The following is a 16,090-nucleotide window of genomic DNA, read 5'->3' on the forward strand; positions in this document are numbered from 1 at the left end:
GTGAGCAGGAGTGGGCCTACCTTTGCATGGGCATTGTGGCCCTGAGGGTGGGGATATGAACAGCTCTTGAGGTCATGGGTCTTTTTTGAGAACTTGTACAGAACAAAATTCCTTTTGTGAAAACAGTCACCTTTTCCTATTGTATCTATTTAGTCACCTGGGAGAGCAATTAATACAGCACCTCAGCATGAATTCACAGAAACCTATTAATATATATGGAACTGAGGCTTTTTTTTTTTTTTTTTTTGGGAGACCTGGTCTTACTCTGTCACCACCCAGGCTGGGGTGCAGTGGTGCAATCTCAGCTTACTGCAGCCTTGACCTCCCAAGTTCAAGCAGTCCTCCCACCTTGGTCTCCCTGGTAACTGGGAAAACAGGCATGTGACACCACACCCAACTAGTTTTTAAAAAACTTTTTGTTTGTACGCCTGTAATCCCAGCACTTTGGGAGGCCGAGGCGGGCGGATCACAAGGTCAGGAGATCGAGACCACGGTGAAACCCCATCTCTATTAAAAATATAAAAAATTAGCTGGGCGCGGTGGTGGACGCCTGTAGTCCCAGCTACTCAGGAGGCTGAGGCAGGAGAATGGCGTGAACCCGGGAGGCGAAGCTTGCAGTGAGCCGAGATTGTGCCACTGCACTCCAGCCTGGGGCACAGAGCGAGACTCTGTCTCAAAAAAAAAAAAAAACAAAAACCTTTTTGTTTGTTTGTTTTAAGAGATGGGGTCTTGCCATGTTGCCCAGGCTGGTCTTGAACTCCTGGGCTCAAGCAATCCTCCTGCCTCAGCCTCCCAAATTACTGTGAGCCACTGTTCTCAGCCTGAGGCTGGTATTAATGTGGGAAACGATACACTTAGAAGTCAGACTTAGTAGTCAAGGTGAGAGAAGGGGTGAGCTGTGAAGTGCAGTGGGGAGGAGAGAGGGCAGCTCCAGCAGTGGTTTTGTTGAGTGTCTTTAAGACAGACTTTTCTCACCTGTCCCATGTGGCACCATGGGATGAGTGGACTGTCTTGGAAAGTGGTTAGGCAGGGGCTGGAATGTCTGTTGGGAATGCTGGATGGGGCATCGGCCTCTGGGCTTGTTCTACTCTGACTGTAGGCGAATGCCCCTATATAGAGCTTGGCCCATGGAACTGGGCCAGGCTGAGTTTTTCTTGGCCCACATTTGCTGAAAATGCTTTTGGATTGAATCACACCCAGAAGCGCACATGGGGGTAACTAGAAGGACCCAGGCAAGCACTGTCGTGGTCTTGGGTCCTGGGGAGTCACTCATGCCTGCTCTGTGCCTACTGTGGGCCAAGCCCTCCTCGTTGTTGGGCTGCAACTCTGAACAAAACAGATAACATCTCTGGCCTTAGAAGGGCTTAGCTGGGGAGACACAATAGAGAGACAGGCCCTGTGGTCTGGGATCAGTGCCACAAAGAAAATCAACAGAGGAGGTCACACGTGGGAGATGGGGAGCAGTTCCACGAAGGGTGGTAAAAGGAGGCCTTGAACTCAGTGAGGGAGGAGTCAGGAATGGATATGGAGGAAGAGCATTCCAGGCTGAGGGAAGAGTGTCCTGGCTCTGAGGCAGGGGTGATTTTGATGACTTCAAGAAACAGAAGGAATGTCAGGGTGGCCCGGGGAGTGGGTTGCAGGTGGGAAGGAGATGCCTTGGGAGGTGTGCGCAAAGCCTGCCTGCAGAGGCCCTTGGGGACCATGGGAGAGAGCGTGCATTTTCTTCTAGGTCTGCGTGGGAAGTCACTGCAGAGTTTCGAGGAGGGGAGTTCCCAGCTCTGTATTTTTGAAGGACCAGTCTCGTTGCTTGGACCAGTGAGGAGCCCCCTGTGGGATCCAGACCCGAATGGGTTGAGCCGGGGCAGGTGGGAGCAGAGACTGGAGAAAAGCTGGTTGAATGCACCGTGTATTTGGAGGCAGAACCAACAGAGGGTCCTCTGGGTTGAGTGTAGGGCAAAAGAGGAAGAAGGCACCAAGCCTAGGGTCTGGGTTTTCTCTCTACACTTGCTGGGTGGACGGTGGTGCCACTGAATGAGACGGAGAAGAGTTGCATGAGTTGGGTTGGGGTCGGGGGACCAAGGCTGCGTAGTGGGGCAGAATAAGAGTGAAATATCATTAGCTGTCTTAGGAGGACAAGTAAAGTAGACATTAGGGTATTTGACCGGGGGCATGGCCAGGACTGGACATCTGGGTATGTCGGTCAGCAGTGTTTAGATGGTATTTAAGCCTTGTGAATTATGAGATCATCGAGAGGGCTCAGGGCAGGGTGAAGGAGCTAGGACTGTGAGTGACGCCCACCAGTGTCTAGAGGGGTCTGAAGGAGGAGGAGGAGTAGCAGGGAGGAAGGCAGTTGGCATATGCTCGGGGTCCCTGAAGCAGAGTGTGTCAGTGGAGTGCTTGGAGGAGGAGAGAATGACCAGCTGTGACCACTGAGGTCAGATACCACAAGGAAAAGTCTTGGCCTCCAGCTTTGGCAAGAGGGAGGCAGGTCACTGGGGGCCTTGAATAAGATGGGTGGAGATGGAGCTTACAGGATTCGGCAGGTGGTGACCAGTCGCCTGCAGCCTCGCTCGGCATGCCAGTGTAAGACACCTGGGGAGGGAAACGAGGCGGTCATGCATTCCATCAGGAAAACCCTTCCCAGCTAGTCAGTTCAGGGGGGAGGACCGAGAAGCAGGAAATGGGTGTGGTGTGGTAGAAAGGGCTAGAGATGAGCCCAGGGAGCTCTGCCCCCTTGGCTTGGTGCTGTATCTAGTACTTGAGATAGTATCTGGCACTCGGGATGTACTCCGTGAATATTTGTTGAATGAATGAGTGAGGAGTGAATGAATGAACTGAGACTTGTGATTCAGCCCTTCTCCCCACTGCCTGGCACTTTGGTTTTGGCCCTCCTGGGCCTCAGTGCCTCTGCTTTTGTAAAATGGAGGCATTAGTTCTTGGTGGGGGTTCTTCGCTTAGTGTTCACAGACCATTGTGGGAGCCAGCAGTGGGAAGCTGTGAACTCTCTAAAATTTCATACAAAATACTGGGCATTTGTGCATTTTCTGAAAGTGATCTGTGATCCAGAAGAGGTTGGATCACAGATTACTTTCAGGGTTGGGTAAGACTTCCTGGGGTTTTCCTTGAGCCCTTTCTTTCCATTCTAGCCCCTGGGGCTAGTTACTGAGTAAAATAGGCAGAAGTGGCTCAAGGCTTGAGATCACTGGTAGTCATAGAGAAGCGTGGTCCTGTTATTTATCGTGAGATGGTGATAAATGGCAGTGAAATGCCAGTGTGGTGTAAAGTAGTCACAGAAAAATAGGAGGCAGCTTTATTAGCAGAGCCCACGTTGTGTTTTGTTCTATGTGGAAAAGCCCTCCCTGGTTCAGGAACCTGTGTCATGTATTTGGAAGGGCCCCTTTTTGTTGTGGTGCACATGGGGTATAGGGTCCTGCAGGTGGGAAGTTGGGCTTGGGGGTGCTTCTCCTTTGGGGTGAGCTTACTGCTTAGAGCAGGCCTATTTTCTCTAGCTAAAAACCCAGCCTTTCCTGAGCACAGGTGCACCCCCTGCTCAGTGTAGATACAGTGGGGAGGAGGATCAGCCCTGGCCTGGGCCTCTGGATAGCTGCTTATCTGTGCCTGGAGTCTTATCTCCAGAGCTAGAGAGCTGGGGTGTGTGGTAGAGATCCTGGGCTCTCTTTCCCCGCATCCTTACCGTGTAGTGGTGCCCAGTCCTATGCAGCCTCATCGTGCGTTGGGAACCTCTGAAGGGACCTGGGCCAGCCCTCCCAAGGGGTGATGTCTTCGTATACACCAGATAGTGCACTGAAATGAGTTCAGGGTTGCAAAAAGGGGAAGAAACGGCACAGCCTGATATCTGTGACCCATAGTCTCTCCAGGGTGGAGCCTGCTGTGAGATCTTTTTCTCTTCCCTCCCTGGGGCATAGGGTCATCTGAGGTTGAAGGAGTTTGTCCAGACATTCAGGAAGGTAGGTTCAGGTTATCTGTCATCTGCAGGGCCTGAGGGGCTATGTGGGATGTGAGCTAGGTGCATGCCCTGCCTGGCAGTGTGGACTTCGCTCTATGAAGCATGTTCACAGTGTTGGTTTCCATCCTAACTTCCTTCTCTCTCTCTCTTTCCTCTGCCCCACTTAGTTGGCTGGAGTTGTCTTCCTTGGAGTCGGGCTGTGGGCATGGAGCGAAAAGGTAGGTATAACTATCACAGGACACTGAGCTTCAGGCAGCCAAAACCAGATTCGTTGGACTTCATTTTCCCTCCTCCAATCTGTTCCCTGACAACAAACATTTCTTGTGTAGTGTCAAGGTGTGTAGTTGTTAATCTTTACAGACACAACTCTTGCCTACTCTGCCCACATGATAGTGTTGGCTGCTGGAGGCATGTGCTAGGCTGGGCTGGTTGGGTTTTGAGCCCTGTGGATGTGGAGAGCTCAGCTCTTGTCTGCAGAGCAGGCTTGGGGCAACCCAGCTTCCTGACCCTGTCTGTGCCTCTGGGAGCAAGCGAGCAGGTCCTTGAACACAGGCATGCTTATTGTTGAAGCCCTTATCCTCCAGGATGAGAAAGAGCAGGGAGCGGGGCTGGGTGATGTGCCCCCAGGGTGCCCTGTGGGGCAGAGGTAAGCACCTCTGGGCCTCCTTGCCCAGCCTCAGGAGGAGAGGGGAGGAGTGGAGACCTGGCTTCTACCGTCTGGAAGGACATGGGGCAGTTGCAGCTCCAGGAAGGGGATGAGACTGGATATGGGCAGGGTGGGGCTGTGCTGCTGCTTATTGCCCCGTGGCAGGGGTGCTGTGGAGGCGGTGAGGGCTGAAAAGGGCCAGGGAGGGAAGGGGGGAAGGGAGGGAAGCAGTAAGGTGGAGCAGGCCTGGCTGGAAAGAGCCAGGACTAAAGCTTCCTCTAGCATCTTGGGCCCAGGCCTTCTTCCTTCAGTGGAACGTCCCTTTGCTTCCAGCAGGAGGAGGCAGAAGAACCTAGGTCTGCAGACTTTCCTGCCATGGTCTTACGAACAGGATAAGGCCCACCTTCCGGTTTGGGCACCTTCAAAGTGGCCTGTGAACCCCGAAAGGGCAAGAGCTGGGGTGCGATGTCCTTGTGCCCCTGTGACCCAGAAGCAGGTTCAATCTGTGCCTCACAGCACCACCGTGTGGCTGCCCCTGGGACTGCAGCCGCCTAACCGGGTGTGGCCCTGAGTGTGGAGCAAATCTGTCGATTTAAAATAATTAAAAAGGCCAGAACCTAGTTTAGAGAGAGTTTATTCAAGCACACATGTTAAGGACAGGGCTGCCCAGGAAGCACAAATTCCAAAGAATGGAAGTCAGCCTTCCTGTTCGAAGTGTAGGAGCTCGGGCTCATTTATGTAGACAAAGCCAGACAGAGGCTCTGTTGCCCAGACGGGAGCACAGTGACTGAATCTTGGCTGACTGCAACCTCTGCCTCCCAGGTTCAAGAGATTCTTGTGCCTCACCCTCCTGAAGAGCTGAGGTTACAGGCATGTGCCACCATGCCTGGCTCATTTTTGTATCTTTTAGTAGAGATCGGGTTTTGCCATGTTGGCCAGGCAGGTGTTGAACTCCTGGCCTCAAGTGATCTGCCCTCCGCCTCCTGGAGTGCTGAGATTACAGACATGAGCCGCCATGCCCAGACACCTATGTATGTCTTGATGCTTAGTCACAATGTTCTGATTAGTTGAGGCGGTCTTTTTCTTTCAGGAAAGGTATGTTTAACATTCCACACTGAAGATGTAATTGTCCCTGGGTCTTAGGTGATATCTAATCTGAGTTTAGTAAAGAACAATGAAAGAGGCAGTTAAACTGTAACAGAGATCGGTGACTGGAAGGGGGGCTGTGGTCTCTCCAGTCCCTTAGTTCAACCATCATCTAAGAAACAGAATTGCAAACATGCTACATGACTCAATCTCCAGAGCTCAGCTTTCCCCTTGGCATTTTACAAACCCTACGGAACTGCTCTGCCCATTATGTGACTGTCTGTGTTTATATTTAAATTGAAATTGAATATAAATTAAAATTCAGTCCTTCTGTCTCATTAGCCACATTTCAAGTGCTCCACGACACCTGTGGCCAGAGGGTGGGGGTATAGTCTAAAACACCTCCATTGGCGTAGAAACTTCTATGGACAGCACGGCTTTGGCCTGCCCTTGGGCGTGTTTTCCACAAGGGTGTTCATATTGAGGCTGTTTTCATCTCAGAAGAGTAGTGTTCCTTATTAATTAGGTGCCAAATTGGGGGACTAACAAGGTTAGCCACCAGGGTGACCAGTTTGACCATAGGCCACAGAGCCCCGTTTCCCTCCAGGCCTGGAATAGGCACCCCACAGGCTGCAAAAGAAGCCTGGTGGCTGCCTAGGAGGAACTCACGGCGTAGGTGGAGGCCAGGAACACTTTCTGGGACCTGAGGTGGGCAAGGATCTGCTGGTCAGAGGGGCCCCTAAGGGCATGGATGGGGCCGGACTCTGGCCTGGCTGTTAACAAGAGGACTGAGCCTGGGGAGACAAGTCCCTGTTTTCAGTACCACCTGCACCCCCCAGGGTGGCATCCTTGACTCCCCTTCTGGGCCGATACTGCCCTGCTTTCTCTGTCTCTTTCAGGGTGTGCTGTCCGACCTCACCAAAGTGACCCGGATGCATGGAATCGACCCCGTGGTGCTGGTCCTGATGGTGGGCGTGGTGATGTTCACCCTGGGGTTCGCCGGCTGTGTGGGGGCTCTGCGGGAGAATATCTGCCTGCTCAACTTTGTGAGTGGTCACAGAGACAAGAGTGGGATAGGATGGAATGGGGTGCAGGCTCTGTTGGGCAGGATTATATGTTACCTGGTCAGAGCAGGTGGCAGCTCTTATGAGCCTCCCCCAGGCCCCTGCCTGGGGGCAGGAGGCAGCCCTTTGCACCCTACTGTCTAGAGAAGCTGGTTCCTCTCGACAGGAGAATTAGGTACCCTCTGGTTTTTAGCCCTTGGTGGGAGGAGCCAGCTGCCTGTAGGCCAGCTCTACTCCCTGCTCCTTTGCCTTTTATCTTCTTTCAGAAGTTCTAAAAGAATTGTTTGTCTGCTACTGTCCTTTGCCCTTCCTGGCTAAGATCAAAAGATGTTGCAAGTAACCTTAAATCATTTCCCTTCTCCAAGGATGTGTGAGTCTATTGGATGTACAAGGCAGAATCCCAAATTTCCTGGCAGAACTGCAGATTACTGAGAGTTTAGTTTTATATTTAGATGCAAATTCATTTTTAGATATATTCAGTTAAATAATACCTGGTGGGGAAAACACATTATCATATTTTGCACTGTATTGTTTGTTGACTTGATTAGATCAAGCTCTTTCCTGGACATAATTTTAAAAGCAAAGCTATGGGCTTTTTTTTTTTCCTAATTTTTTCTCTGGAAAAAAAAAAAAACAACAGCTATGTTTAGCATCTTGCTTTTATGTGAACAGAGATTACGTTTTGGCAGGCCTCATGTGCATGTGTGTTTCCTTTTTCTTACTTTGAAAGATTACTCCACATTTGCTGGTTGTGGCAAGCTGCTTAGTGTCTTGTATGGCCAGTGATAATGTCTGTGAGAGCACAGACTGTAAGCTGGGAGTCTGCCCTGATGGGATGTGGACCTGTGGTTGCACTGGCCCCTTGCAGAATGCCACCACTCCTTGTGGCCCGGGGCAGCCGAGAGCTTCTGGAGGGGTCTTTATGCAGCTGACGATCATATACTTTCATGCAGAGTTGGTACAGATAACATTGGCACTTCCAGAATTGTAAAGAGCCCTGCAGGGAACTCACATGTCCTGCATGAACTATGTGACCTCAGGCAAGCTATGTACCTAGTGACATAGCCATAGTTTTCTCATCCCTAAAGTGAGGTGACAGATATGTAGGCACTCAATGGGTTTGTGTGTGTAGGGGGAGTCGTCAGATAGTGTCTTGGGCACAGTGTCTGTCCTAAAGGAGCTGATACCCCAGGATGCTGCCCTGGAGGGTCCCAGTGGAACTGCTGGGGTAGGGCAGCCATTCGTTCATGTGATAGGATTTCCTCCTTGTCCAGGGAGGAGGGCTGCTTCATAGCAAATGACTGACACATTGGCTTGGAGTTTTCTCACACTTTTTCACTCATGTGGCCATTATCAGCAATGCAGTGACATGGGTAGGGATAAATAACCTCTTTTTACAGATGAAGCGAAGTTGCCCAGAGTCACCCAGCTAACCAAGTGTGGGATTCTCGGGACCCCTGTGTGGGACTCTCAGGTGCAGAGCCCACGTTCTGCCAAGGATGGTGGTTCCGGGTCAGGTGGGGTTATGTGTGTGGGGGTGCAGGCTGGTGGGGTGGTCACTCCTGCTCTCGTCCCCTTCCCCTGCAGTTCTGTGGCACCATCGTGCTCATCTTCTTCCTGGAGCTGGCTGTGGCGGTGCTGGCCTTCCTGTTCCAGGACTGGGTGAGGGACCGATTCCGGGAGTTCTTCGAGAGCAACATCAAGTCCTACCGGGACGATATCGACCTGCAGAACCTCATCGACTCCCTTCAGAAAGCTGTAAGCACCTCCCCATTGGGCCCCTGATAGAGCATGCGCCCCCTTGTGGCCTGCTGTGCTGCCCGGAGCTGAGGCTAGCGGGGCACCAGGCCTTCTCTCCTCTGTGGGTTTTCTGCCTGCAGCTTGGCAGATGGCAGGGAGGCCGTGGAACAGGCCACCCCGCCTCTGGTCTATTCCACTTTGCCGACTTGTGGTTGCCCGGTGGGCCAGCCCTTTCCCGTTGGGATTGGACAGGCAAATCCAGCTGCACCTGAGAACACCCACCCCCATGTGCCTGGCCCTCCTCTTTTGGCCCCAGATCTTTCCAGTCCTGCCCAATAGCCACACCAGCTGCAATCCTCCTTAGGCGCTGCATATCGTAAGGCATAGCTTCTTCCCCACAGCTCGTGACTCACCGTCTGAGGCTATTCCTATCCCCTTCCTCCCCGGGACCTTTTCCCCTTCCTTTTTAAGAAGCCAGGGCTGCCTGGAGGAAGCTTTGTCAGATCTAGCAGAATGTGACCTCCCTGGAATATGTGCCCAGGGGTTTGTCTAAGCAGTCCCAGGCTGTGGCCTTTACTCCATCTGGTCCCCATCCCTCTTATCCCTCTCATGCGTGACTGCACCTGGAGGCTTGGAACACAGCTGTCCCAGCCACCTGGGGAGGAACTCACTCCTTGGCCATGTCAGCCTGTGCAATGCAAGGCTCTTGTTTGATCTGTGTGCTGACGGAAAGCCTAGCTTCCTTAAGAACTTTTCATATGGAACACTTTGCTTTTGAGAAGAAAATAAATCAGAAACCATTAAAAATCTATGATTCACTCTCATTATTAACCAAAACTTGTTCACCTTTATTTCATGTATTATGGGATCCAGCAAAACTCATTTATGGTACCAAAGACCCTATCTGTATTGTTATTACTAATGTGTATTAGTCTGTGAAAGTCACCAAATCCCAGCCATGTTTTGATACCTCTCCTTTCTTTTCTGTTTAGTGCCACCATCCTTTTTACATTTTCACATACCCTTGGTTTGCTGGTGTCAGCATGCTAGGTTGTGGTTCATCCCTGCATTGCCTTAAAAACATAGTTTTCTCCATTGACTTCTTTTTCTTTTAAAAGTAAAACTTCTGGCCGGGCGTGGTGGCTCATGCCTGTAATCCCAGCACTTTGGGAGGCTGAGGCGGATGGATCACGTGGTCAGGAGATCGAGACCATTCTGGTGAAACCCCGTCTCTACTAAAAATACAAAAAATTAGCTGGGCGTGGTGGTGGGCGCCTGTAGTCCCAGCTACTCGGGAGGCTGAGGCAGGAGAATGGCGTGAACCCGGGAGGCGGAGCTGGTAGTGAGCTGAGATCACGCCACTGCACTCTAGCCTGGGCGACAGCGAGACTCTGTCTCAAAAAAATAAATAATAATAATTTTAAAAAACTTCCCAGGAGAGGGATTCAGTAAATTACAGAGCTTCCTTGGGGTGAAATTTCGGGTAATCACTAAAGCAAGTGGAACAGTGGAGGTGTGGGGGAGACGATTTTACCTGAGAAGTAAGCAAAACAAAACAACCAGAAATCGCTGTTGTTATTTGTTGTGATTATTGCCATAACCACGTCAGCTGTAAGGGCAAATGCGAAAAAGTTTTTTAGGGGAAGAGACACTGTCAACTTCACAATGATGCTTTCAGTGTTTGGTTTTTACAAATTTTGTAGTCAAATAAGGATTTTCTTTGTAGCCACACCAGATGATAGGAAGGGGAGGGCAGAGGCCCCAGGTGTGGGGCGGAGCTTTGATTGTGTTACCTTTCACCCTCATTGGACCTCTTTTCTGAGGAGCAGACACTTAGCGGCTGTTTTTTGTAAAGGGGTAAAAAGGGGAATTCGCTTGCAAGTTTCTCAGGGAGGAGAACAAACACTGCACACTAGGAAGTGTTCTCTTGTGGCAAGTAAAGGACCACACCAAGGTGCCGACAGGGCCTCAAAGGAGAGAGGCCACTCTCCTATCCTCTGAGGAGACTGGAAGGAGGAGTCTCCTTTGAAGAGGCTGGGAAGAAGGGCAAGCTCCCTGCTAAGGAGGGCCTGGGCTGGGTATGCTGTGCCCAGCAGTGGGGCCAGAGGGCTCCACTGAGCCAGCTATGTGGGTTGGACAGAGGAGGCACTGTGGCTGGGAGATACCTTCACCGCCATTTCCTTTTTATTTGTTTTTATTATTTTCTTTAACACATCAAAAGAGCATGTTCTCTCTCTCTCTCTCTCTCTTTCCTTTTTTCTCCTCCCTCCCTCCTTTCTTTTTTCTTTTTCTCTTTTCTTTCTTTCATTTCTTTCTCTTTCTCTCCCCTTTTTTCTCTCTCTCATTTCCTCTCTTTCTCTCTCTCTTTCCTTTCTTTCTTTCTTTCTTTCTGATGGGCGGAGGGGCGGGGGTGCAGTCTTGCTGTGTTGCCCAGATTTATTTCCAGCTCCTGGGCTCAAACCATCCTCCCATCTCAACCTTCCAAGTCGCTGAAGTTACAGGCCTGGGCTACAGCCCAGCTGTTTTCTTCTTAAAGGGCTGCCTATGTTGCCAGCTTAGCATCTCTGCACATGGGGGGTAGCGGGGCGGGCCCTGGTTTCTCTGCATGGTAGATGCCGGCAGACTTAGCCTGGCATCACCACGAACGTTGCCCTGTGCTGGGCAGCCATGGCCCTGTCTTGGAGCCCCTAACAGTTCTGGCTTTTGTGGTTGCAGAACCAGTGCTGTGGCGCATATGGCCCTGAAGACTGGGATCTCAACGTCTACTTCAATTGCAGCGGTGCCAGCTACAGCCGAGAGAAGTGCGGGGTCCCCTTCTCCTGCTGCGTGCCAGATCCTGCGGTGAGTTGGCTTGTGCTGGGCCCTTCCTGAAGCCCAGCAGCTTTCCTGACTCCTCCAGTGCTCTGGGGTACTTTTCTCTCATGGAGGTCTGAGGAGCGGGTGTGTTCTCTCCACGCCCTCCTCAAGGCTGCCCAGCTCTGAAATCCGATGTGTGTACATTCTAGGAACACTGCTTGCATGACCCACCCTGGCCTTGGTGTTCTGGGTGAGGCAGGAGAAAACAGTATTATTTCCCCGGGCTCAAGCAATTCTCTGGCCTCAACCTCCCAAGTAGATGGGACCACAGGCTTGAGCACCACTCCTGGCTAATTTTTGTATTTTTTGTAGAGATGGGGTTTCACCATGTTGCCCAGGCTGGTCTTGAACTCCTGGGCTCAAGGCGATCTGCCCATCTTAGCCTCCTGAAGTGCTGGGATTACAGGTGTGGGCCACTGCACCTGTCCTGTCCTTTCTATACCTATTTGCATTCCCAATCCAAGGCCAACGTCCTTGGGTTCCAGAAGCTATGTTCTTGGGGTGACCCGTGAAGGAGCTGTGAATTTTGCCTGAGCTGAGCCTGAGTAGAACTGGGCATGTTGCCAGCTCTCAGTGCAGTTATGTAAAGCCTGGTCCTGGGTTATGGGCTTTGAGAAGGCAGAGCATCACCACTATTATATGGGCAAGTTCTGCAGCCCAGGAGAGGCTCCGATTTGCTGAAACTGCACAGCTCTTCTGAGGTCTCCACTGCGACTGTGAACTGTACCAGTCTCGTAAGTGTTGCTTTTAGCACGTATAGTTCTTACCTCCAAGTATAGGTCTTACCTCCTAGCAAACTGTGGCCCCCAGGCCAAATCTGGCCTGTTATTTTTCCATGACCTGTGAGCTAAGAATGCTTTCAGATGTTTTTAAATGGTTGGAAATAAACCAAAAGAAGAAGAATATTTTGGGGCACATGAAAATTATATGAAATTCAAATTTCAGTGTCCATGAAGTTTTCTTGAAATACAGCTATTCCTGTTTGTGTACAGATTGTCAGTGCCGGCTCTCATGCAACAAAAGCAGAATTGAGTATGTGTCTGAAATATTCACTGTCTAGCCCTTCAGAGAAAGTTTGCCACTCTGTCCTGGCCTGAAGGATTAGTTGGTGTCGGGATTGAAGGATATGAGCTGTAATGGGATTTGCACAAATGTTTGCTAGTGTTTGGTCATGTCTTTTCTAGAGTCTCTTACCATTAGGTTCTTGAGACACCAAAAGCAGCTAATTTTTCTACTTTTCTTGCAGCAAAAAGTTGTGAACACACAGTGTGGATATGATGTCAGGATTCAGGTGAGAGCTCCAGTGTATACAAATTGAAGAGTTCTTTAGGTTTCATTCCCTATGGTTCAACATCCTGATTTAGCACAAGTGCAAACTGAAGTGGGGAAACTCGGGGCGGTGAAGCTCCTGATGCCACCTAAGCTGAGCATGGGCACAGGGTCACACACACCGCTTCCTGAGCTGGCGGCAGGACCCCTGGGAGCAGTAATGGTGATTCCAAGCCTTGTGAGCTGCAGTCCCAACAACTAGGAGTTGCTGCATTTAAAGAGGTGGGATGGAAGTTTTGAGGGACAAAGACTGCATTTTTAGGAGGCTCCTTGGCATCCCAGAAGATGTCTGTCGTTAAGAGGACAGCTGCAGGAGTGTATGTGCCTTGGTCTGGCCTCTGTGTGGAGGCAGTGGTGACAAAGAGGGAGGCAGGCATGGGGCAGGGGTGAGGCTCTGTCCTCCAGGACTTCCTTTAGGCTGTAGGGAGTGTGCTCTTGGATGCAAAGAGAAGCAAGACCCTACCCCACTCCAGTCCTTGTTCTAGTGGTTTTTGGTGATATGAATGACTGCTGTTCTAAAAAGGAGGAGTCTCGAGGAATCTGCAGAGACCCCTCCCGTTAGTTGTGCATACGAGGGATGTGTCCCTACAGCTTGGGCAACTGTCTTTCTTTAGGGATCTGCATTTTACAGGGAGAAACTTCTGTAAACTGAATGTTTATGTTTCCCCAAAATTCACGTGTTAGAACTTAAGCCCCAATGTGATGGTATTAAGAGGTGGGGTCTTAGGGAGGGGATTGGGTCATGAGGGCAGAGTCCTTAATGAGTGGGATGAGTGCCCTTATGAAAGAGGCCCAGAGAGCTTATTTGTCATTCCACTGTGTGAAGACACAGTGAGAGGGTGCCATCCATGAACCAGAAAGTGGGCCCTCATCCAACACCAAATTTGCCAGTGCCCTGATCTTGAACTTTCCAGCCCCCAGGACTGTGAGAAATAAATTTATGTTGTTTATAAGCCACATAATCTATAGTATTTTATTATAGTTGCCTGAATGGACTAAGATAAGAACCTGTATCAACATCAGCTTCCCTAATTATGAGTTGTTTTGCCACTTACATTAATTTGCAAAGGCTGCTGTCACAACATAACACAAACAGAAATTTAAGCCACAGCAGACATTTATTTTCTCACAGTTTGGAGGCTAGACGTCCAAAATCAAGGTGCTGGCAAGGTGGGTGCCTTTAGAGAGCTGTGATGGAAGGGTCTGTTCCAGGGCTCTCTCTTGGCTGCAGGTGGCTGTCCTCTCCCTGTGTCCTCATGTGGGCTCCCCTCTTGCATGTCTGTGTCCTGATCTCCTCTTCTTGGCATGATGCTCTTCATATTGGATTAGGGGGCACCCTGATGGCCTCATTGTAGCATAATTACCTCTGTAAAGAGCCCGTCTCCAAATACAATCATGTTCTGAGGTCCTGGGGGTTAGGACTTCAGTGTATGGATTTTGAGGACACAGTTTAGTCCCTAACACCTCTAAAGTTAGGGACTAATGCTCCATCGTGTTGCCATGGAGGAGGCTGATAGGTGTGAGGGGGCTGGGGCCGATTGCCCCGGGTGGGGTGGGCAGGGCTGGGGCGTGTGCTGGGATGGTTACTGATACCCCACCGGGGTCAGCACTGGAGGGAGCTGGTTGGCTGGTGACTGTTGCCTGGCCGAGCTTACCGGTGGGATGCCCGCTCTGAGAAGCACCCTTCTTCTCAGGAGACTCTGGATCCCCTTTTCCAGGTTTCTCTCCCTTTAAAGGCACATCCTCCTCCAAGCCTTCAAGTCCCTTCTCTTTCTCCAGATGTGGACACTGGGGAAGGGAATCTTGAGAAAGTTGGTCTTTAAATCTCTGGAGACCTGAAGGGGAACAGCCAGGGAGCCTTTGGTCAGACAGGTGGTGCGATGGCACAGTGCCCAGCGAGGGGCAGAGGCTGGGAGGAGCCGACGAGCATCTCCTGGAGAGTCCTTGCCTGCCTCCTGGATCCCTCGTTCCCACCCTGCTTTGCACTGCTCCTTGGTGGAGTTCGCTAGGGGATCAGGGTGGGGACATTGTGTGTGCCAAAGGCTCAGGCCCCTGTGGTGTTTTCCTGCAGCTGAAGAGCAAGTGGGACGAGTCCATCTTCACGAAAGGCTGCATCCAGGCGCTGGAAAGCTGGCTCCCGCGGAACATTTACATTGTGGCTGGCGTCTTCATCGCCATCTCGCTGCTGCAGGTGTGTCCCGGGAGCCTGTGGGATTGGCAGGTGGCCTTTTTTCATTTGAGGTTGGGCCCTTAACATAGAGTGCATGGGTCCAGCTTGGGTATGGTATTAAGGAATTTGCAGAATTAAAAAAGGGATTCAACTGGATGTCCAAGGCTGAGAGGGTGTATGTGTGTAAACGTGTTGGGGAGGAGAATGGTGGCTTCCATAAATGCTACCTATAGGGGCGCCCTCTGGGCGGGGGCAGGCTGGGAGGGGCTTGTGGCCCTGCACAGGTTCTATTGGCAGCCCTCTCCAGAGGGCCCGGTGGGCTGCAGAAGGGTCACTGCCTGTCTGGAGGTGGGTCAGGAGTGTGCTCGGGGTGGGCCATCAAGTGCTGCAGATAGGGAGGCTAAACTCTTGGTCACCTGGGGCCTGAGGGTGGCCTGAGGCTCAGGTGTGTGCACTCGCCCTGGGACCTCTCCTCCTGTCTCTGGTCCCTGGGCTGGGATTGTCAGGTATCTTCCCTGTCCATGAGACATCCTCTGAGGCCCGCTGCCATTTGTGGCATCCTTTCCCCTCCCAGGCTGTGCTTGTTCATTTGAACCAGGTTTCACATGTGGGAGGATGTTGGTGGCTCAGCGGGCAGTGAGGCTTGGAGTGACTGGGCTGGTTGGTGACTGCCAGGAGAAGAAGTGGCAGAGAAAGTCAAGAATTCAGTGATCAGAGAAACCAGGAGTCTTTCCAGTGCTGTTCAGGGCTTCCAGGAAGCTGCAGCTTCTGGGTCCACTGATGCAGTTCTTGTGTGGAAAATAACACCATTTATAAAGTGTTTGACTCTGTTCTTTCCTGGAAGAGGGTGACTGAGGTGGACCCAGGGCCACCAGCCACCCACACATGCCTTCCTCCTTCAAGGAAGACTAAGAAATAGGAGGAAGCAACTGGGAAATGAAAGAAAAAAGTTATTTGTAAAATGGGAAAGGGAAGAATCAGACTTCAGAAGGACTGACTAGTCAAATTAGAACCACACAAGAATTTAAAGGGAAAAAAAGCCATTTCCAGAGGTCACCAAGTTCATGCTCGTCTGTTCACGTTAGAAGAACATCAGTCTTCTCTCACGATTTCCCGCTCACCAAGGTTGGGATGAACCTTCAGACATTAGCACAGCCGAAATTGGGGGTGGCCTTGGTCTTTCTGTGGAATCAACGTTTACGGGAAACACTCAAGATTTATTATTTTGGGAA

The 16,090-nt window shown here is 51.0% G+C and overlaps 1 protein-coding gene across 2 annotated transcripts in view; it reads left to right on the top strand.

Moving 5' to 3' along the window:
- LOC105465936 (tetraspanin 14) overlaps positions 1-16,090 on the top strand; it is a 63,847-nt gene that overhangs the window by 45,634 nt on the left and 2,123 nt on the right. Inside the window, exons 3-8 of one of the 2 annotated variants that reach the window (XM_011714580.3) lie at positions 4,135-4,185; positions 6,599-6,745; positions 8,351-8,521; positions 11,219-11,344; positions 12,606-12,650; positions 14,760-14,879. In XM_011714580.3, the coding sequence (XP_011712882.1) occupies positions 4,135-4,185; positions 6,599-6,745; positions 8,351-8,521; positions 11,219-11,344; positions 12,606-12,650; positions 14,760-14,879 (660 nt within the window). The remainder of the gene's footprint in view (positions 1-4,134; positions 4,186-6,598; positions 6,746-8,350; positions 8,522-11,218; positions 11,345-12,605; positions 12,651-14,759; positions 14,880-16,090) is intronic. The other variant, XM_024787963.2, reaches the window with a different exon arrangement.

This window comes from Macaca nemestrina, chromosome 9 (assembly GCF_043159975.1).
Source record: "Macaca nemestrina isolate mMacNem1 chromosome 9, mMacNem.hap1, whole genome shotgun sequence".
NCBI classification, from domain to species: domain Eukaryota; kingdom Metazoa; phylum Chordata; class Mammalia; order Primates; family Cercopithecidae; genus Macaca; species Macaca nemestrina.